This window comes from Semicossyphus pulcher, unplaced genomic scaffold (assembly GCF_022749685.1).
Source record: "Semicossyphus pulcher isolate SPU_LCO1_2020_fin unplaced genomic scaffold, fSemPul1.0.p SCAF_8, whole genome shotgun sequence".
Classification (NCBI taxonomy): domain Eukaryota; kingdom Metazoa; phylum Chordata; class Actinopteri; order Labriformes; family Labridae; genus Semicossyphus; species Semicossyphus pulcher.
In genome coordinates, this window is record NW_027211759.1 from 14,045,171 (window position 1) to 14,067,837 (window position 22,667).

A 22,667-nucleotide genomic window follows, 5' to 3' on the forward strand; every position below is an offset into this window, starting at 1 on the left:
ATCATTTTGCATTTATTTACAACTTAAAACTGTGTCATTACGTTTAACCGATGCAAACATAGCTGTAAATTTGAGATAGCCAGGGTCTGACCGTTTGAAAAGATACATGGGGAAACACTAACACAGAAAAAAACAAGTAAATCAAGTGTATCGACGGGTTGACTTTCTCGGGCTGACCTGCTGAATTCAGTCCAGTAATGTCATAATGAGGCAAAACAAAGAGGAGAGAGGAGGGAGGCAGTACCAGCAGGATCAAACTTCCCTCCCATCAGCAGCAGCGGGCTGTGTGAATGTACATATGTGTGAGTGTGCAGTCAGATCCTTGTGCAAACGCGCGGAGAGAAAGACCTCCCCAGCCCACACTGGTCCAGTGTTTTGGAGCCTAACCTGTGGGTCGGTGCACCGCGCTGAAAAGCATGAAAACTGGGATCCAGCAGCTCACAGGACGAGAGAGAGAAAGGTGCACAACCGACGAGCTGAACCCCCAGGGTGAGCACAGATAAGGAGCCTTTTTTCGCTGAGGTTTGGATGCCTCTCTGCATTTGTTGTTTTTGGTTGCATCTTGTAGCCTATTTAAAACCACTAACTCGTGATGTGCGCTTTAACGTCATCATCTGTAGCTTATCTGAAGTTGGGCTCACTTTAGTGCCACTTCTTGACAGTCAGAAAGCTGCACATTTTTTCCCTCTCAAAAGTAATTTAATGAGTTTTAAATTACAGAATCTGACACATCTTTCTCTCTGTGTTAGCATTGGTTTTAATTAGTGGCTGCTCTGCTGGATTTCAGTCATAACTCATCAGGCGTCCTCCCTTGATCCTATTTCCAGAGTGGTGAACGTCTGTTGTGGCTGTTTTTATTTGTGACAGTTGTAAAGGAGGAGACAGCTTTAAAATATTATTACAGTTGTAAAACAAATGTGCAGCCGAGTGTTTTAAGAGGCCAAAGCTACACCAGCCAAAACCCATTTATTACTCTACATTCAGACTAGTTCTCACTCTGTAAATATTCCTGACATATTGTCTGAAATGCAGTTTGTCAATGGTAAAAATGTTAACGACACAGGGGTCTTTATTGAGATTTGAAAGAAGAATAAATCAGTGCAGGATCCCAGCTCAGGATTTATGACCCTCCATGTGGTGCGCTAATGAACACAGGAACAGTTTTATAGGAATGTGTAATATGATATTGTGAATATATAAACACGCTCTGTGCTCAAGGCTTACTGTATGTTTTGTTTGTTTAATGTGAGATCGTACAGGAGAATATTCAGGCTTATATTTCCTGCTGGAATGACGACTTTAAGGACCACACAGCTGATGATACAATCTGGAACCTGAACACAACATCCCCTCACAACAACAGCACTTATCTGCAGTCGAAAACATGCTGACTTCTCTTGTTTAAATGGACAAATCTGCCTCCAGATCAGTTAACTGTTGTAGAAGAGAAAGGCATGAAGGGGCTGCGAGACTTATGAGGACAGAGCCGCTCTTGTTTTTTGCTAATTGATGTGATTCAGCATTCGAGTTCCCGTCCATATGCCTTTTTCCTGAAGCAATCTGCAGCAGACCGTGGCAGGTTATGACGGCTTCACTGAAGTCACAAGGCTTTCCTGACTATGATAACATATATTTAAATATCTGTGTATATTTGAATATCTTTGGGCTATAATGGTCTATTTCCGAGCCTGCTTTCAGATTCTGGCTCTGATACTGGGAATAACATTAGATGAAGCCCAGCAGAGCGGCCATGCTGGCTGTGTTTTTGGCCTGCGGGTCAAAGGTCAGGCTACAGTGTGGTGAGAGGCACCAGGTATGTTTAACAACAACTGGTTGTTTCAGACAGAGGTAGAAACCCAATATAATGTTTAATCTATATTCTGCTGAGAAGAATACAGCTTCTAAACAAAGATCGACACTTACATAAAGATAAATAATCTCTTCCCAAAAGGGCAATATAATTTTTAGGTTATATTTCTTTATAAAGAAGCAAGAGTATTGTCTTGTCCCTTCAGGAAATCCCTGCTTCCAACATTTGTTTATAATATATAAAAAAGAAATTGTTCTTAAAACTGAAGTATTTTCTTATGTTGCCCGTTTACAGATACATAAAATACCCATGTTTTTGTTTATTAACACATAACAGCAGTGAATGTTCTTGTATGAATGCCTCTTGTTCTGTGAGACATCACAAGTCGTCCCACTGCCCTTGTTCTGTCCGTCAGCCTGCTCAACAGTGGACGTGGGAATGTAGCACCTGTGTGTGAGTGCTGAGCTGCACAGTTTAGTGTGTGTACGCAGCCAGGAGCTCTTGTCGTCATGAAGATAAGGCGACCTTGGTCGGACATCAAGGTCCCGATGTCCAGCGTTGCACCTCGGTGTGATTTGGTTGCAGCCGACTCCACGGGGACCTTGAAATGTTCCTCGGCTCTAAAGGTCAGATTCTTCACATTGTGTTACACTCACTCGGTATTCAGAGGATATTTTCAGCACTCGCAAACTATGAACTAATTGTTCACAGCAGTTTCGCTTCCTAGTTTGAATGAATCCTTATAATTTGCATCAAATATCCTGGTGAGTTTTTCCTTCTATGGAGATGGAAGAGGATGTTCCTGTTTGTGTCTAACCTGGAGGCAAAACTTTTAACAATCTTATCAGTCAATCTGTCATTCTGTGTTGTTAAGTAATCTGTAACAGAAAAGGAAAGATGTCTAGAGCATTGTGACCTACTTTTTCTTTTAAAAGAAGACAATTTGAAACAATTCAGAAACAGTATTTGCTGCCCAATTTTTTCCTTTTTTATCCTTAAAATTAAGTTTCTTCATTACGTACATACAGCAGCCTATAGAGTAATGAAAGCCTTGAAAAGTCCTTAGTATCCTTGTTAAGCTGCCATCTCTTAGTCGTAAAGTTGCCTCTCTCGGTGTCCATCAATCAATACTTGATCAGTTTTTTTTATATAGCTCCAAATCACAACAAACTTTTTTACGACACTTTTCATATAGCACAGGTCTACAGCATTGTCCTTGTTATATTATTATTATTTGAGACCCAACATTAAAGATATAATTTTGAAGTTCTCAGTTTCGTTCTATTTGGTGGCACCCTATGGCGATAAAAGGCAATTGCGGACGTCTACAGTTGGCTCCCTTTGTCACGGTTGTAACTCTTGATTTTCCTCGCTGACGGTCGCTTTCCTTTTTAGACTGTTTGCCTTCATCTGAGCGTCGAATTTGTTTCTTTTTCTTTGGATTTTCACTTATTGTTGAAGTTGTATCTGTAGTCATCCATCTTTTCTTTGTTTGTTCAGCCATAGTAGATTACTGTTTACTCGCAACAGAGACCGGAAAAGCAGCCGCTTAGCTCAGCCTACCCTCTCTGGCAGACCAACCACTGCTGGCTGATGGAAAACGCGTCACTAACCGGGCACCAGTCCATAATAATACTATATACTGCAAATGCAAAGGCTTTCATCAGTGGGCCATAGGCTCAATCACCATTGTGTTACCTCATTCGCTGATATATAGAGACTTAACAGACATTTATTTATTTTAATCCACCAATGATCAGGCACTTGGAAATAGCGGCAAGAATAAACTTCCTGTTAACAGGCAGAAACCTCGAGCAGAACCAGACTCATTGGTGGACCGCCTTCTGCTGTGACTGGCTGGGCCCAGAAAGAGGCATAGAGAGAGAAAGAGAGAGAGAGACGGATGGAGACCAACAGACAGACAGCAACAAAAATAACAACACAAAATAAAGATGTATCTTTCCATGTCAAAGTGTACATAGCAGAGGTCATAGAAGCTCCTCTTTAAAGCTGGTAATATTAACTGTTGATTCATGTTGTCACTCTGCTCTGGTCTCACATCTGCTGTCCAGTTGTTTTGTCAATTACTCCCTCGTCTCGGCTGTAAATCCACTAATGGAGTGACACTGGACCGAAAGATTTTCACTTTAAAGCTCCTGCAGTGAACACTTGGCTTGTATTGAAACAGACTGTGTGAATCGTCTCATAAGTAGCTGTTAAATATCGCTCTGAATATTGATGTCATGCAGTTTCCCTGTCAGGCTGTAACATACGGCTCGCTGCAGTGTGGACGGGATTGATTCAGACTGTATCATGGACTGTATCATAGGCTGCGGAGTCATCTGAAGGAGCCCTTTGTTCCTGTCTGCTGTTTGTTGAATAAGAGTCTCACTGTACGAGTCTGACTGGTGTAAAAGTGTCTCTTGTGCAGTGAAGAGGCGGACAGAAACTGTGCTGCCAGGGTCAATGAGAGCGTCGCATGTCATCAGGTGGACTGTAAACCAAACCAGGAAGAGGACGGAAGAAGTCAGATGTCTTCGGACACAATGATTTTAAAACACTGTATAAAGTATTACATTTTATACCCATAATGACCTACAGCATATATAGATGTGTCAAGTGCATTGTCTCACTGTCTCCTTCTCCTCCTCTCCTTCCTCAGGCCGTCAGTAGGGAACCATGTGCAGCTCCCTGAGCCCCAAACAGCCCAGCGGCCCCGGCCTCACAGACATGCAACAGTACCACCAGTGGCTCGCCAGCCGACATGAAGCCAGCCTGCTGCCCATGAAGGAAGACCTCGCCCTGTGGCTCAACAACATCCTCGGTGACTCATCTGACTGCACACTGCTGCCCCTGCCTTCCGTTGCATCTCAATCAATCTGTTTCCATTAATGTCTGTTAATTGAAACTTAAGATGACAATGACCCAGCCCAATAAGTCGTATGTTAATGATTTACACGGACAAATTGGGTGTTCATTTTATCTTTCATTGTTTGATATAGTCAGAATAACGTCTTTCACTCCACGGGTAATTCAATAACTAATAGCGCCTACATTTTTGTTGAATTAGTAATTTCCCACACAAAGTAACTTTGCCAACAAATACAAGGTGCTGCTGCTGATTCATTCAAATTAATTCCCTTGAAATATCTTGGAATAAATGTCCTCGTCTCCAACATTAACAGGACCGGTATTGCTGATGTAAACACCTGTGCAGGGGCCTGGAATCAATCTGAACCTCATTACAATCCATTTTAAAGTCACAGGAACGTGTGCACCAGTTTCAATGGTCACTCTGCCATAGGTTCACCTTAAGTGAATAATGGGAGTCATTAAGAGCTCTCCAATAATGCAGAGCCGGGGCTGGAGAATAATCAGCAGAAGCTCGGTGCGAGGCTGCTGCTGCGTAATGAATGAGCTGGTGTAGTGTTCATATTAAACAGTGCAGTCACAAAGCATGACGCTCTCTGAGGAGCTGATTTGAAATTAGAGACTCAGATTTAATCGGGTGCAGGTTAGCAGATGATGACTCAGTAAGGTTCATGGTTTATAAAATGGGAAAAATAGTAGATTTCATAACTTAAACTGTTATTAATAGTAAGAGAGGTTTAGATTTATTCCTAATAAAGCTTCCAATCGGCTCTTGAAAGGAAAACACAAATTCTTCAGATTCCTTCAGCAGATTAGGTTTTAATTTAATAATCAAGTAATTGTTCCCTAGATTTACTACAGGCAAAATGTTTACCAAGTGTTTTATCCGCATGTGTTGTTAAAGAGTGTAAAGACTTTAACAGGAGAAAAATCTACTTATGGTTTTTATTCTGAATTTGCTTTTGAATTATGCGACTTAATGTGGTTAATATTATTCATAGTTACTCTACGGGACGTCAGACTGGACTCAGTCTAACAATCGCTTCTTGTTAAGTTCCTGAAACGTCCTCCTGCCTGTGTTAACAACTTAAATCAACCTCCGTATCGTCCCTGTTATCTCTGGAGGGCCTGCGTGTTTGCACTACAACCAGCTGATCTGGAAAGCTGTAGTGCTTTGCGATCAAGGACAACTAAAACTTTGGACCCATGTGCTTCAGAAGCATCCATGTGTTTCCAGTAAACACACAGTACTTGTTGGTTTAAACTGTGCTCTGTGTTTTCAGCACCTCCGAAGAAAGAAGGCGCTGATGTGCTTACACATCCAGGTGGGAGGAGCGGTGCGGTATATCGTTGATCGAGTGGGAGGCGGATGCCTGGTCGTGCTGATGAGTCATATTGTTGTTGTGAGCAATTTATAGGTCTGAGTATTAGAGCTTAGATGTTTCCGTGAGACCCCTCTGGAACGCATTTGCCTCAAGGAGCGAGGAAGAGTTTAAGCGTTTAAGACGAGAGCTCAGTGAGTCTTTCTCAAGATTTCAATCTCTCTTTTCTGGGCTCAATTACAACATTTGGAACTCATTAAACGTCGAACCCCCCCAGACCCCTCCTCCTATAAGACGCAGAGAAGGGATTTAAAAAAATCTCCCCGGGTTCTTTCCACAGACACCCCCCTGCCACCACCTCCTATTTCACGATGATCTAACTAAGAAGGAATGGTCGTCTGGAAGTCAGTCAACTGGACACCACATGTTGATCACTAATCTATTTCTGCAACCGTGCAGGATAATGAGGCTTTACTGTGCACAGTCTGACGCCCCCTTTTCATGTGACCATGTCTTTGCCATCCCCTACTACCAAAAAATCCCCTAAGATTCCCCCATGTCGTAATATTTGCACATTTGGATTCTGCCGCGCTGCATAAACCCAGCAGCACAAGCCAAACTCGATCAGCCAGGCAGTCTCTGCGAGTCAATAACATGGCATCTGGAAATTATATTTTATTTCCTTATACAGTATATATATTCTAAAATGAGCATTTTTATGTTGGATTTATTGCTGGACTCTCTGCTCTCTTTATGTGTCCCCTGGTTAGGTCTGGAAATCACCGCCGAGAGCTTCATGGATCGCTTGGACAACGGCTTCCTGTTGTGCCAGCTGGCTGAGACGCTGCAGGAGAAGTTCAGGCAGAGTAACGGAGGCCTGCATGGAAACAGCAAGGTACAGAGAAACCTGAGGGTTACAGAGGCCTGGCATGATAACAGTTACAGAGAATACACCAATCTGGGAGATATAGTGTTCCTGGACTGACTTTAAGTTTGAATGATGAACACTAAGAGAGGATCTATCATTCAGGCGGTAACTTATAAGACCATTTTGACTGACATCTGAGTGGTTTTCAACTAGTTTAACAACATAATATCAAATCAATAAGCATTTCAATCTAAATCAATGTTTAATATTAGTCTCCTGTGTGCCATCCTGTATGAAACCCTGTTTGTGCTTCATTTATTGGGACCAGTATTGAAGTTTTATTGACTCACACAGAGACAGGAAACATCTACACCCTTATATTAGGTTTCCCCTCAATAAGATCAATAAAAGCCCTCCTGTCTCAGAGGAACAGTGACATCATAACTTTAGGAGACTGACACAGAAAAAAGAAAGGCATTAGAAGCTCAAACAATATTCATCCCAGTCCGTAGAAGTTAATTGTTTTTGTCAGCTCAGCAGCAGCAGCCACGAATCCAAAACTTCAGAAAGAGCCGCACAAAGGCTGGGATGAAGGATGGAGGATGGAGGATGGAAATGGGGGATGGGTCCCGCAGCCTTCAGCGGGCCATAAAGAAGAAAAAACAGGGCAAAAAAAAAAGAGAAAATATAAGGTTGGCAAGGACACATTAGCTGATGGGGCCCCTCGTCTCCTGTGAGAATTGGCAGGACTATGGTTAACATTCATTTCTTGTTAGCTTTGAGTGGGGGTTTAATACATACACTTTTAACATTAAAGGGTAACATTGCACGATGCTATCTGTAATGTAAGCCAGCAAAATGCGCTATAGCGTATTTAACTGGGTCAGTGCTCGGGAAAACAAACTTAGTGGGGGGCAAATCTTTAGATTGTATCAGAACTTTAGCGACTGCAGCAAAGTTTGATTTCCTCAGCAAATCAAGGAGGGAAAAATAAGATATTTGAATGTTTTCTACTCGTTTCTGCTCTAAAACACTCCATAGAAAGTCCATATTGTGAATAGAAGCCATCAAACCTAATATTTGCCTTCATACGTGTTTCACATTTTCTCAGTCCTTACTGCTTTGGAATATGACCAAAGCATTATCTTGCAAACATGAATGCACGTATTGAGTATCTGTTCTTATTTGCACATTGATCGTACATCTGGTGCTCAGTGGGATTACATGTTTCCTAGCAGAGGGAAACTCTCATTAGGGCGTGTTTCTGTCCAGAGGGAAGGAAGCGAGGCTCTTAAGTTGGCTCTGTCTTTAGTGAGAGTTGTTGATGTTTGCACCGAGGCATCACTGTGCTGATGACGGTGGGTCTCCTGATCTCAGTGTGAGTGTAGCTGCACGGATGTGAGGAAATACTTGAGGTCAGTGACCGTGGGACACTGGAATAGAGGAGCCTATTGATCGTGGAAGCTAACAGGGAGAGAAAGAGAGGACAGAGGAGTCCGGAGGCAGGAAGAAACCTCAGAAAAAAAAGGGAGAGAGGTTTACTTTGACCTGCAGGCTTTAAAATCAAACAAAGTTTTATTATTATGTTTAATACAACATGATTTATTGCTTTATGTCTGTATGATAGCGACTTACAGCTCACATGAAGTGCTTTCATTGCAAAGAAGCATGAAAGATTAATCACGTTCTCCATGCCTGATACGCTGTACGTCATCTTACTCCATTATACGGTTATAATTCATCCCAAACAATTGTGGCTTTAGCAGCTTAGCATAGCACTTTATGAGCTTTAATTGTTGTTACCACTTTAAAGAGATCTTCTTTCTGCTTTCAAGTCCTGTTATAAGTCGTTGTGTGGCGTGTGAGGTTTGACTAAGTGATTCCAGCAGAGATAAATCCCTTTGTAGCTGCTATCTCACGCACATCATCCCACATGTTTAGCTCAATCAGTGTCAGCTGCAGATAAATGAAATGATATTTCTTCTTGTCACATCACCGCCATGTGTCAAGTTCAACACTACCACCGCATATGCTGCTAACATTTATTGCCTTACCATGAAATTTAAGGTAACTAGCTTAGAAAATAAAATCTGCCTATTAAATGTGATACTACAGCTAGCAAGCACTCTGTTAGCTTAGCGTAGCACAACATAAAAAAACAGCTCCGTTCAATTGCAAAAATTGTCTAAAATTCACTAAATAACACATTATATCTTTATCTAAGTTATCCGTACACAAACAAAGATGTGGAAACAACAGGTTATATTTTATGTGGTGTTTCTTGGTTTTATTGTTTACTCTTTGCTGGGATAAGTCGGAGGTTACTGCGCCAACCCAATCCTCTACCCTCCCCAAGTTTTAGGTGTTGGTGGGCAGTTTTTACAAGTGATTGACTGAGCAATGCTAGCTATTTACCCTTGTTTCCAGTCTTTATGCTAAGCTAAGCTAAGCTAACTGGCTGCTGGCTATAGCAGATATGACAGTGGTTTAGTCTATTCCTTCAAAGTGTGCATGTAGAGCAGTTTGTAATGTTTAAAGTTTATCACCTTCTAGATCATCTGAAAGAAAAGTATGTGAATTTTTAGGCAACTTTTTTTCTTTATCCTTATTATTAGTTACCATCTCTAAAATGTTTTCCAAAAGTTCTGAGCCTTCTGTGCACTTATGAAAAAGTGCAGATAATTAGCAAACCACCACAAGTCATTCTGATTGTTAAATCAAACGACGCTGGCTATGTGGCGGAGATTATTTCTCCAGGAATGCAAAGTACCTCAACAACAGAAAGGATCACAGAAAGAAAGTCAAAAGGAGAGGCTGGAAAGAAAAGAAAAATACCCACAAAAGCCTGCATACTTCCAGCATGAGCTCATTGCACCTTTCTCATAGCACAGACGCACATATCCTGCGTAAAACCACAGCAAGGCGCATAAATCTCCCCGAACAGACCGCGTGGGGGCTGAAACCCATAAGCATGTCATTTGATCCCCAATCATGGAAGGCCTGGTAAAGTAGCCTAACCCGCCATCTCCCATATTGATCTGTGCGGAGAAGGGCCTTGATCCTGAGCTGAAACCAGAGACTCGGCAGATGGAGAAGAAATCAGTGTAGATCAAAAAATGTTATGATGGAAATTCAGGGACTTGGGCAGGACAAGTCACCCAAGTGGATGATTGTTATGTCTAAGTGCTATTCTTCAATGAGAGGTCGGGATATTCATCGACATGAAGATATCCATTAACCTCTCTTTGTCTTTAACAGAGCATTCCCAACCGGAGGATACCATGTCGGCAGAGCGCTCCCTCCGGGTCCTTTTTTGCACGGGACAACACAGCCAACTTCCTGGCCTGGTGTCGTAAGGTTGGAGTTGGGGAGACGTGTCTGTTTGAGTCAGAGGATTTAGGTGAGTGTGTCTCTTTTGCTACCATAAACACAAGACAGGCTAGAAAATCAGACTGTTGGGCAAACATGGGGTCTGTAAACAAGCACAACACAGTCAGGGTTTGGCTGTGACTGGCACTGCTGCGGCATCGGTCTCAGATTTCTACCTCCTGTGAATGGTGTGATTGTGCAGGTAGAGTATCACGCAGGTTGGACTGTTTCCCTCTCCTCCCCTCCGAGGCTCCGGGGACTCGCATCTCCAGGGTTCGCTTCAACTCCTTTGACATCCGCACAAAGCTCACAAGGGCAGCATTATTATGGGAGAAGCTCTACCTAACTTTAGGACATCAGCACCTCCAATACTGTGCTCCTGCACGGCATGTCTGCAGTAAAACAAAGGGAGCACACACTGAAGGGTGTGAGTTAGCGAGAAAGTAGGCCAACGCTATGCAAATGTTTTCTTCAGCCCAGAGTAGGGACGTTTTGCTTTCTTCCTCATCAGCACTCTCGGTGTTATCTACAGTGTGTCTCTCTAATCTATTGCAGTGTGAGTTATGTCAATGAAATATGCCGCTGTCCTTATTATGAGATAAACAGTATGTGACCCTGCCACTGACAGAAAAATGAAGCATACTCATACATTCCTGTAATTTCTGACTAATGGCTGCTCGACCAACGCTCAAGCAATTTTAGCTATGCAAATCATTTCTGGAGGCCAAGTTACACACGCTCGAACCTATAAGCACTGCGCCGTCACATGCAGTACACATGTTTTTGTGATGTAAAATGTGACATATGTCTCCTTGTTTTCTTTCTCTTTCTTCTCTTATTCTCTGGGTGGATTTATCAGTTCAGCAGTAGATGTAAGAACACCAGGTTTGCTATCATGCAGTGGATATTCTGTCTGTAATGCATGGTGTGCTGTGTCACATACATCTTCTACCCACTCTTACTACCACGTCATATATTTGGTTAGTTTTGAACACATCAGGCCTTTATAAGAATAAATCCAAAGTGTAAGTATTTCTGTTTGATTTGGGATGCCTTGTTTGCAGAGGGGAGGGACGTTTGACTGCATGAAGCTCATGAGCTCACTTTCATGTGTCTCTTACTATCACACAGCCACTCATCCTCACTCGTTGCCTTTTTCTAGACACCATACAATGTCTATATGCTGTCGCTACCCAATGGTAAAATGTGATCTGTTTCCGCAGTTCTTCACAAGCAGCCCCGAGAAGTGTGTCTCTGTCTTTTAGAGCTGGGACGGATATCATCACGGTATGATCTTGCTGTTTATATTTTGCTTATTTAAGTTCACCCATTTTATTCTTTGAATCATCATGCTCTTTGTTTCCTTGCTCTACAAAGGTACAATGTGGAGCCTCCTGGCCTTATAAAACTGGAGAAGGAGATTGAACAAGAGGAGAAAGCACCTCCACCACCTCCTTCACCTGTATCCCCCTCGCAGCCCCTCCCCCCGTCTCCCTCTTCATCTCCTTCCCCGTCTCCGACTCCGACTCCGACCAAAGTCAGCTCCAGCAAGAAAAGTACAGGGAAGCTGTTGGACGATGCTGTAAGTTAGCAGGAGTGTACCTCTGGTTTTTGATATCAGAATGAAAACATCTTTTAATTTGTGTATCTTTTTTTGTGTTACAGGTGAGACACATCGCCGATGACCCCCCCTGCAGATGTCCGAATAAGTTCTGTGTGGAGAGGCACTCACAGGGTCGATACCGCGTGGGGGAGAAGATGCTTTTTATTCGGGTGAGTTTATCACAACATGGTTAAGATTTATGCAGCAGCTGGTGTTATTTCACATCAAATCCTTTCCTTATAAATTCCGCAATAGAAAAGTGTTCACTTCAAAATAAAAGTCCTGGAGTGTTGGATAACTGACTAACATATAAGCAGTATTTTATTAGTATTTTATTACTACTGTACTTAAGTGGAATTGAAGTATTTTACTTATTTGAATACTTTAATTTTATGCTACAAGAGACTTTAGAGGCTAATATTGTACTTTTTATTTCACATAATTTATTTGACATGTATATTACTGATGACTCCAGAATCACACGTTACAAACATCATATAATCAGTATTTTTTTATCCAAATCATCAATTTGAGATTATTGAAAAAGTTACATTAAGTTTAATTTAAGGCAACAATGTTATATCATTTACACGTCAGTTGTTAACAATTACAAACTGAAAGGGCCTGTATAATGGCTACTTTTATGTATAATATTTCATTTTGCTAATAATCCTTCTGAACATTTACTGTGCTTTTTGAAGAGGAAGATTAGGTATAGCTACTTTAACTTAAAGCTCCTGTGAGGAACTTTCGGTTTGTGTTGATTTTGTCGCCCCCTGTGGACAAAGCCATACCTCTGATTTTGTCCTGTACAAGCTGAAGTGGTGGTTTTTAACAAAAAGTCTCATCCTGCTTTCTTCATATGTATCTCTCACTTTGAATTTCTGCCCTGGAAAATGTAAACAAAGGCAACGTGCAGTTAATCGCTTTGTCTGACACCTTCCCCTCCCGTCAGCGGTTTCAGGCATTAAAAATAACTACATAGAAATAATCAATCTTGACGCTGATGGTCTGGTTTGCTTTTGTAGGTCATATAGAGACATCAGAATTAATTTCAGTCTGTTTCATAACCAGTGAAAAAATCCTCACAGGAGCTTTAAGTAAAGAGTCACAATACTTCTTCCATTGTTATACGTCATGTACTGTTTGCTAGCTTTTGATCCAACCATGGATCATACTATTAGGATATAAATCCAATAATTATTGAAAATAAAACAAAACAAGTAATAATTTAAAAACATATGCAGGAAACTATAAGTAATTGTAAATTCTGGATTAATGTAGTTATATTAGAAGTTCAATATTTTTCCCTCTAAAATGTAGTTAAGTAAAACTTTAATATTAATCAAGCACCAGACATTCAGCTGCTAAAGTGTCATGCAAGCAGGTGAAAATATAATTGTGTTTTAACGGGTGGAACACGAGAAAGCAGAGGAAACCTCACAGAAATGACACAGCTTCTTATTCCTGCTGATGTAATTCACATCTGCTCTGTTAATTAATTCATCACTTTTGGGGTGAAAACAATACAGTCTCACATTGCAGTGCAAACCGCTCTCCCTTCATGCAGCATATGGCAGCGTGTCGATACTCTGGGTCTGGCTTTGGGATGAAAGTAACTCATTGTGTCTGGAGAGCCCGCTCTGCTGCGAGCTCTCATTTACTGGTGATGGTATTCAGACAATGTCCGTCTCCAGCCAAACATAACGTGGCTCACTGGCTATAAAATGAAATCACATCCACACATTTCCATACGGTCTGATCACAGAGTTATTACTAGGAAAATATTTCACTAAGCGGTATCACCCGGAGCTGCTGGTTGAATAAATTACCTCACACTGAATCCCTAACACAGGACATGTTACTCGACTTTGTCTGGTAGGCGGGACAAAGGCGAACACAGAGGAAGATAAATGCAGGAACAGATTAGAGAAGTAGCACTGGTTCCCTCGGGATCCTGGTTCCTTGGCAACCCACAACCAGGATTCACACCTCTAAGAAAGTGATTCATGCCGACGGTACGCTCAGGATGTGGAGACGCTCTGAAAGCGGTCACTCTTGGATGTCCTCTGCTGTCAGCAGATTATATTGCAGCTACTCATGTAAAATCTAACCCCGATCAAATCTCAGTCATTGTTAGGTCTGCAGGAACAAAAGTGTGTTAAAGTATTAATGAAGATAAAAAATGTAATTTCCTGACAAGATTTGTAAATCTGAATATTCATCATAATTTTAAGTGTTTTTAAAGACTGCAGGCTTTAGTATTCAAGGTGTTGCTGAGAAACCAAGGACAAGAGGCTCACAGTGTTGATCTGATCCAGTCTGCTCTACAATATATAGTCTGCCACTGCCTAACATATCAACCAATATAAATATAATATGTATATACAGTAGATGCAGCAAACAACTTCCCCTATGAGACCCTTTATTTGGATTAAAAACCCCAGAAAAGGCTAAAAAGAGAGGAAAACTCATGAACAACAAAAATGGAGACAGAATTAACAACGGTAAAATTGCTCAAATTTTACACGCTTATCACCATTTGTCATCATGTGTACTGGTCGCAGTTACCGCATTTGAGACATGTCATTTAATCAGTCTCATGCATGTGTTAAACCTCCATTCCTCCGTCTCTCAGCCTGCTGTCTTCACAGTGAAGATTTTTTAATTAAAATTCCTCGGATGTTTTTGCCCCCCGGCAGCTGCCTCCACTGAAAAGGCATGAATACAGTAAGGCCAAGTCTCTGTCTGTACAGCACAACAGCAGCACACAAGAGTCGAGTCCACAATAATTATCTGCACAGCCTGAGAGGCTGACCTTCTCCGCTCCTGCAGTAAATGAGGTGGTTGTAGCCTCAACAAGAGGGCAGAGTAGCATCGCGCTGTTTGTGGGAGGTGCTGTCCGAGCTCAGCCCGGGGCCTCCGTCCTTCTGTGGTCGTGGAGGAGGCAGAATGGGCCCCAGCGAGGGTCTTGTCCCAAAGCAGCGTGATTGAAACCCCTCTTGCATCACTCAGGTCCATTAAAGCCACAGTCACAGTCGCCTGGAGGCCTGGAGCTGGTGATTGGGAGCTGTGCCCCATCACTGCCCCCTTGATTGATTCTTGTAAGAGGCTTATAAATGTTGCATGTTTTGCTGCTGGAGGGCAGAAAGCCTCATAACGGGCCCGACTGAGGTGACAATCTCATGAGGTAGTTCAACCTTTTTATCAGACGATCCAGCTTGGTGTTTGTCTGAATTGTTCTCCAGTCAAATACATCAAACAAATACTCTCTATAACAACCTGAATATTTCTACAGAGAATGATGTTCAATAATCAGGTCTGTTTTAGTAGAGGTGTAACGATGTGTTAATGAGGTCGGGGGTGATAAGGCTCCATGGTGAGGCAGACATGTTGTATGCGCACACACTCTGGGGAATGTGAGTGTCTGAGCCTCCAACATACCCCAGCCTTTTATTTCTTCTTTATTCTAACGGCCGACGTTGCCATGGTACCCAACCTTGAGAATATGCCCTGATGCTGCCGGTGGCGTGCTCATGAAGCAAACGTTGCAGATTGAACCGTGAATAAGCACTGTATACAATTCCCTGGGTAAGCAAAGTGTAATGTGTTTGTGATTATCACCCATATTCTAAATACATGTAGCCATGCTAGCAGCTAGCTGTCAGTGTATCTGTTGACCAGTCAGTCGACTACTTTGGCCTGAAACAGCTTCACAACTATTAGATCAAATGTCATGATAATTTGTGCAGACAGTCATGGTCCCCAGAGGATGTATCTAAATAACTTTGGTGTAACTCAGACTTTTCCTGCAGCCAGCTGGTTCACATTTTGGACAATGATTTGATGGATGCATCTGTATTTGGACACTTGTGTTCCCCAGGGGATGAATCATGACTTTGTCAACGCCCTCACTTTTCCCCTAGCACGACCAGAACATAAAAGCTTTAGTATGCCAAACTAAGATGATAAATGTGGTCAAAATTACACCTGCTTAGCCTAAGCTTATTGGCATTGCCATTATAATTATGCTAGCATAGTTTTATTTGCAATTAGCTCAAAATATTGCAGTCCCAGAGTACAGTCTCACAGAGCCACTCGCATGGCAGTAGACTCTTGTTTATTGTGTAATTCCAGAAATGAAACAGTGAAATGAATCAATCATTCTGTGTTTGGTCGCAGCTTGCTCAACATGACATTAGGCTGATTAGAGAGGGAGAAATCTCCCCCCCAGGGACATCAACCAGTCTATCAATAACCTCCGACATCAAAGCTGAACTGTTCATTCAACCTGAGAAGGAAAGCCTCAATCAGTGAAATGACATCGGTCCTATAGAAGAGAGCGCTCAGCAACAACCACTTAAAGCTCTCTAATGATGCTCAGACATCAGAAGTGACTCTGTCATCCTGCTTCTCTCTGCAGATGCTACACAACAAGCACGTGATGGTGCGTGTAGGTGGAGGCTGGGAGACCTTCGAGAGCTACCTGCTGAAACACGACCCATGCCGCATGCTCCAAATCTCCCGAGTGGAGGGCAAGACTTCCCCCGTCAGCGGCAGCAATAAGTCCCCCAATATCAAAGACCTCACCCCTGACAGCTACCTGGTGGTGGCAGCCCACTACCGCAGCAAAAAGTGAAGACAAGGACGGGAAAGTGCCAACGATGAAAGGACACAGAGGGTGAATTCTTGCCAATGTTTACTGCAGAGCGGATGTAGCTACTTAACAAATCAGTCTTCTTGTGTGTGTAATAGCTACAGACACAGCTGCAATCATGGAAAGCACACGTGTGTGATAGTAATACTTTCTGAATCAAAGGTAATTCAGTCAAATGGATGTTTGTGTGCAGATTAAATCTTGAATCACACTAGTGGGGCCATAATCTTTAATTTGGTTTTATAGACGTGTTAACAGCTTTAAATAATGTGTCAATCATAATGAGTTAACTGGGTAAAAGTGAAGCAGTACATTTAATTAAGAGCAGCATATCACTTGTAATGGGTACACGTGTTCCTTTCATGTTGTCGATCAGGCCTGTGGTACCAGGCTGCATTACATGTTAGAAACTTTTTCTGAGTGAAATGAAGAATGTGTTTCAAGAAAGTTTCAGGACCTTTAAGGAGCTCATTTTGCTCTGCAAATGTAATAGCAGAAAGCTAGTGCACATTTTCCACTGAAGCAAAGTCTTGCCCCACCCCTTTTTTTTGCCTTTTGGCTCGCATTGTTGACGTAACATTTTTATCCTAAATCCCGTTACAGTTCTGATCACATGGGAGGTTCAAGTGGGCACCACATTAAGTTGCAAATTGAGCTTTAAGTAAAACATCAGGAGAATAAGTGGAGGTTTTAATGTCCAAAGAAATGTTATTTACCAAATCTTTTAACGATAGTCCAATGTCTATTGTTGTGTCACTGCCAAATCTCATGTAGAAGCCAAACATAGGTCATAAAATATTATGACTTTTTCTTTATTGTGTATTTTTTTTAGTGGGCTAAGAAAATGAAGCAATGCTTAGATCGTTAACACATTGAATAATATTCTATGCAATCCATTTGTATACTATTGTCATTTGTGTTGTTTGAATGGCACCTTTTTATATAAATCCCGTTATTAGTCCAGGGACAATCAAATGTACAAGATGCGGTATGATGATTTATGGTTCATAAAAATACAGCAGATTCATTCATTTCTTCTAGTTATTCAGTTTGTTGTATATTACTGACCTCTAGAGGTAGTGCAATCATTGAGACTTGAATAATCTGTTTCTTACGTTTTGGTTTCTTACAATTAATAGATACAATTCACTATGTTATCATTTAATGTATTAATTTGTACAAACTCTTCTTCAAAGGTGTGTTTGGTATGAGATCGATGGCAATGCAGAGTAACCCAAAGGCTTGTATGGGAAGTGTGAAGTCCAATATCTGTTTTTAGATGTAAGTTTTCAATAAATTCGCAAAACTTGAAAAGTTTAAAAGTTATTATTTTTAGCAGTTCATAATTTAAGACAAGAAACATTCAACTGATCAAGAGTACAAGTCAGCAATTAGCACAGTATAGAGTATATCTCAGCTGCAGTGGGTTGCATATTGTATTACTGATTATTGTAACGACATCCTAATCCGATATGACCTAATACATAATATAGATTTAGTAAATCCATTCATGAAATCGACACAAGAGTAGCAGAAATGTGATTTATTGTAGCAAATAACATTGGCTGGATTTCCTCCTCTACAAAATGTTAAGAGCACCGGAAGCATTTAAGGATCAAGTGAAGGCTGTAAGAAAAGCACTCATTAAATTTACTTCACTACATATGCTGTACACAATTTATCCTTCTGTTTCTTCCTGTTGTCATTGTGTTTCACATGACTCTCCTTCATCATAAAGGGTTTGAGCATTTGCTGTTCACCAAATGTCGACAAATTGTGTGCAAAGACATGTCTAACAATAGCCTCTGTTTTTCATATGGCATCTCACAAACACATCTCATAAAGTATTTAAATTAAGGAGCTAAAGCATCATTCTTTGCATACATTAAATATAAAGCAACAAACTCAAATTGTGCAGAAAAAACAAAGGACCTATTGAATAAGCGATGACAAAGACCAGTCCGAAGTGCAAAAGGCCAAATGCACAAGGTCACCAAGGACGTATCCTAGTGGAACTCCTTTTCATTTGTACCGTGTCGAGAATGTTTTAGTGTTGTTTTACATTTCACAGAAGTATTCTGTAACGGCTGCACATTTTGTAACGTTTGTAGTTTGTGCTTCCTGGTGCACTGATGACAACAATCACCCAGCGACAGGCACATTGCATTACAAGTTTCAGCACGGTTTGAACTGGTCTTTGTTTTGCCAACAAATGGAGCCCTAAACAAGGTGAAATAATATAAGTGTGAACTAATCCTACAATAAGCCCACTTACATTTCTTTGTAAACATAAACTGTGTTTGACCGGTAAAATGTGTCATATGCATAACAGACTGTGGATTTATAGTGAGTACTGTAGTCAAATGTGTTGAGGATAGCTTTGTTTTCTTAAGACAACAATAACGGAGATACTGCTGGACTTTATAATCGTATTATGTGATATCTGGTCTTAGTCCATGTAAGACTTTTTAATCATTAAGCTAATTAAACTAATACAGTATGATGTGTATATGCTTGCACATCCCTGACTAAAGGTCTAAACCGGCTTGTGTACCTTGGCAACATGGGGGCAGGTCCTGCTGTTCTGTTTGTAATAACTGCGTGAAACATGACAACTGTGTAATAACAACTGTCACAACAAAATTAAATAGGCAAAGAAATTATGTTAAAAAAAACGGACAGCAGTTCAAACATCTCTCAAGTCATCTTACAGCAATACTTCATGTATTTTTGGAGTCAGGACTTCAGATTTCATCCTGTAGATTTTCAGCCCATCTGCCACTGGAGAAGAAAGAGGAAGAAATCATCAGAACAATCTTCATTCTGAGACACAGGGAGGGTTTACTATCAATACAATACAATATCAATTATCGTTCGATTAGATGTTTATTCGACTAGATGTAGATTAAATTTGACATCACATAGATTAGAGATTGATTTGTGAAAATTGCTTCAACAGTATGTTAGATAACATCTTAAGTTTCACAAGGAAAGAGTGATTAAAGATAGTCTGTATTACATTAGTCAGAGCTAGAGAAGTGTAAATAATTTGGAAATCTTTTACACTGAAAAAAATCATTAATTAAACAGCAACGAGTACATTATGCAAGGCTTGTGTTTTGAGAGCCGGCCCTTGTTTTGCCATACAGAGTTACAACAACAACTAAGCCTTTATATAATAGTAACAATAAATATTTTTTAATTGCTATTGCAATTGATGAGTACCCAGTATCAATCAATGTCCGTGTCCAGGTATTGGAATGATTTTTACGATGCTTCTGTTATTCCACAAATCACACAGGAGGAAGGTAAACTTACCTTCAACCCGCCGCCACCAGACACAGAGGTGGTCATCGCCTGTTTCTCAATCTCTTCTTGTTTTTTCCTTTTCCTCTCGACTGCTTCTGGATTTTTAACACCCCTGTATGTTGTCTGAAAAAGAGAGAGAGGAGTATGATCGAGCACTACTAGGCAATTGCTTCGTTAAAAAAAGTGTTGACATCTTTTTTATATGTTAAAAAAAATATACAAGAGGTGCATGTTATCCAATACTTTTTTTTAAAGACTATTTTTTTGCCTTTAGATAGGATAGCTGGAGAGAGACAGGAAACATGGGGAGGAGAGAGTGGGGGATGACATGCATCAAATGATCACAGAACGGGAGTCTAGCCTGCAATCAGTGGGTTGAGGACTGTAGCCTCTTAGTATGGGGCGCTTGCTCTACCAACTGAGCTAAACCTGCACCCCTGAAAGCAGTTTTTTAAGAAATCATTTCATCATCAGAACCTTTAACAAAAAAAGCGAAAGCTGTATTAAATCACAACAAGGAAAGGAGCATTCAACTGCCAGATAAGACAATTCAGATAAAGGATGGAGCAGGAAACGTAACCGTGGCTAGTGACTGTGGATTAGGGCTCGGTGCTCGGAGCAGAAAGATGTGGTATTTGAGACATCAGCCAATTGATAAGGATTCACCTGGCCAAGAGGTTTTTTCACTCTGGTCCATGTCTACTTACCTTGATGCAACTTTAGCATGGCTCTTACGGTGTTTCAAGTGGCTTTTCTGTACAATAAAAAAATCACTCACCCCACTGTCAAGTGCATCTACCTTTAAATGGGTGTATTTATGTAATAGATAGCTATATTACAAAGATTATTAATGTAATTTAGAACCAAGCAATGCTCTCTCAACAAGCATACAGTACATCAGACCTTTGCAAAGTTGATTTTGTTTGGTTTTATTTCTCTCTCTGACTTTTGGGTATATTTTAGAGGCTGTGGTGTGTTAGGCTGTTGGATTATAATGAGTTATGTTTTATGTATAACATTCATGATGGTAGGATGTATTAAATAGAATACAGTATATTGTATTAGAGTACATGTGTTTCAGCCAGGTGAACCCAATAATATGGAGGCTAAGTGTACTATAACGCTGTCATGTCAGTGTTTTAATCTTTGACACATAGACAAACGTGGCAAACTTACTTCTTTTTGTCTCTTTTCAGCGGCCTCAGCTAGCTGTTGTCTCCTCGTCTCCTAAACAAACAGAAAATTGGTCAGCTTGCTTCAACAGAAAGCAAACTGTCTTAAGTAAACGTTAACAATGTGGGGCCCGGAGCATACTTAACATGCCTGTTTACTGAGGCTAAACACAGTCAACGCCTACTGAACATTAACGTAACCTTGTAAGGCCTATTGGTGTCCTAAAGATGATTAATTGAAAACAAGTAGCGTTAAGTTCAACACATTTACATAAATGCATAATACATATAATAATAATACAGCGATATTCTGACTTATCTTGTAACACAGCTGCTTATAAAAGTTTAATAAATCAACTTACTGGATCCGGAGTGACAACAACGTCGTCCGCTGCTCCACCAAGGCACGGTAAGCACATCCCCATACTTTAAGTTGTTATTTTAGGCAGTAAAGGCAACGTAGAAAGTGAGTTATCGATGTCTCAGATTAGCCAAATAAGCCAACTTTCTAACTATCTGTTAAATTTAGCCAGTTTGAATAGCTTAACTTATAATTAAGGCAAAAGAAGCAGCAGCTTCTACTCCCAACTGCTGCCGTCAGGTCGCCTAGCATAACGTTACCGTTAGCTAACGGCTTCTGTTAGCTACGGTAACGATAGCATTCTAGCTAACAGCTAGCTTAAACTACCACTACAAGCCCAGTAACTTCTTCAATCAACCTATATTGATTATTGTACCGCACACCTCTTGTTTAATCGCCTCGGCATTTGGAAAATATATGCAAGCTAGTCATACACGTAAGCCAAATAGCTTCCCTCTGAGTTTGTTTTGGTTCAACCTGCTGACAAATCTTCCAGGGTGTGTTCAATAACGTTACGTTGAAACTGTTTTCTTCAAGTTAAATGAACCTAATGGTCATATCAGTAATAAAAACAAATGCGAGACTGTTGTTCATAGCTAATTCATGGTATTCACTAGTGGTCTTAGTTACAAACTATTTATTTGAATGTTAATGTAAAATCGTCGCTGTAGTAGGATTTTGAATGTACCTCAGATGACAAATGCTCGGTGGCTACTCAGTGCTTCTTCTTCTGGTTCAACAGCACCATCATGTGGCGAAGGACAAAACGAACATTTACAATCAGCATGGCGATAATACTAGTACAATACATCCCTGACTGCAACATTTTGATGGTTGCAATGATATCAGCTCACGACTATAACAGTAGTTTCAGAGGGAATCGGTGTACAACCGGTTTAAGAGATGTCCTGGATATCTATATGATTAATTCATTCGACTAGATTTACAGTCCACATACATAGCGAAAGAAAAATCATTATAGGTTTTGCAGCCGATAATAGGCGCAAGAATAATATACCTTTATTCATACGGAGGGAAAATGTTACGCAGCAGTTGCAATATGTAAAGTAGGAATATCGTAAGTACAATTGTGCAATCTCAAATTCAACAAATCCAACATATAATCTGCAGTATACTAATGTAAACCGTCATATTCAAGTCAAAGCTACCTTTATAGAGCGGGCAGGCTCTTTTCCTCGTGTTATAATCAGCTGTCGGTTCCAAAGCCTAATGAGAAAGCACCATGCGAAGTGAGTGATGCTCCATACAGCAGGAGTTTTGTCCAATCAATATTCTACAATCGATACCCTGAGAGTTTAATGTTG

The 22,667-nt window shown here is 40.8% G+C and overlaps 2 protein-coding genes across 2 annotated transcripts; one reads left to right on the forward strand and one right to left on the reverse strand.

Annotated features, from left to right (window-relative positions):
• Nucleotides 1-347: 347 nt before the first annotated feature.
• LOC138613574 (growth arrest-specific protein 2) lies at nucleotides 348-17,851 on the forward strand. Its single transcript, XM_069687284.1, has 8 exons — nucleotides 348-489; nucleotides 4,473-4,634; nucleotides 6,774-6,898; nucleotides 10,130-10,271; nucleotides 11,464-11,527; nucleotides 11,618-11,822; nucleotides 11,906-12,013; nucleotides 16,267-17,851. Exons 2-8 carry the CDS (start codon nucleotides 4,490-4,492, stop codon nucleotides 16,480-16,482), a joined length of 1,005 nt encoding a protein of 334 aa, XP_069543385.1. The 5' UTR covers nucleotides 348-489; nucleotides 4,473-4,489; the 3' UTR covers nucleotides 16,483-17,851.
• On the reverse strand, nucleotides 17,821-21,826 carry svip (small VCP interacting protein). The gene is made up of 4 exons (XM_069687277.1): nucleotides 21,344-21,826; nucleotides 20,986-21,036; nucleotides 19,819-19,932; nucleotides 17,821-19,281 (listed from the first exon to the last, which is right to left on the reverse strand). The coding sequence occupies exons 1-4, from the start codon at nucleotides 21,404-21,406 to the stop codon at nucleotides 19,267-19,269; spliced, it is 243 nt and encodes an 80-aa protein (XP_069543378.1). The 5' UTR covers nucleotides 21,407-21,826; the 3' UTR covers nucleotides 17,821-19,266.
• Nucleotides 21,827-22,667: the final 841 nt, after the last annotated feature.

Bases quoted from the DNA above. Each gene is read 5' to 3' on its own strand.
- LOC138613574 (XM_069687284.1), top strand. From the start codon at position 4,490: ATGTGCAGCTCCCTGAGCCCCAAACAGCCCAGCGGCCCCGGCCTCACA. The intron at 6,899-10,129 runs GTACAGAGAAAC...TGTCTTTAACAG, and splicing joins GCCTGCATGGAAACAGCAAG to AGCATTCCCAACCGGAGGAT. The intron at 10,272-11,463 runs GTGAGTGTGTCT...CTGTTTCCGCAG, and splicing joins GTTTGAGTCAGAGGATTTAG to TTCTTCACAAGCAGCCCCGA.
- svip (XM_069687277.1), bottom strand. From the start codon at position 21,406: ATGGGGATGTGCTTACCGTGCCTTGGTGGAGCAGCGGACGACGTTGTT. The intron at 21,037-21,343 runs GTAAGTTGATTT...CTGTTTGTTTAG, and splicing joins TTGTTGTCACTCCGGATCCA to GAGACGAGGAGACAACAGCT. The intron at 19,933-20,985 runs GTAAGTTTGCCA...TCTCTTTTTCAG, and splicing joins CTGAAAAGAGACAAAAAGAA to ACAACATACAGGGGTGTTAA.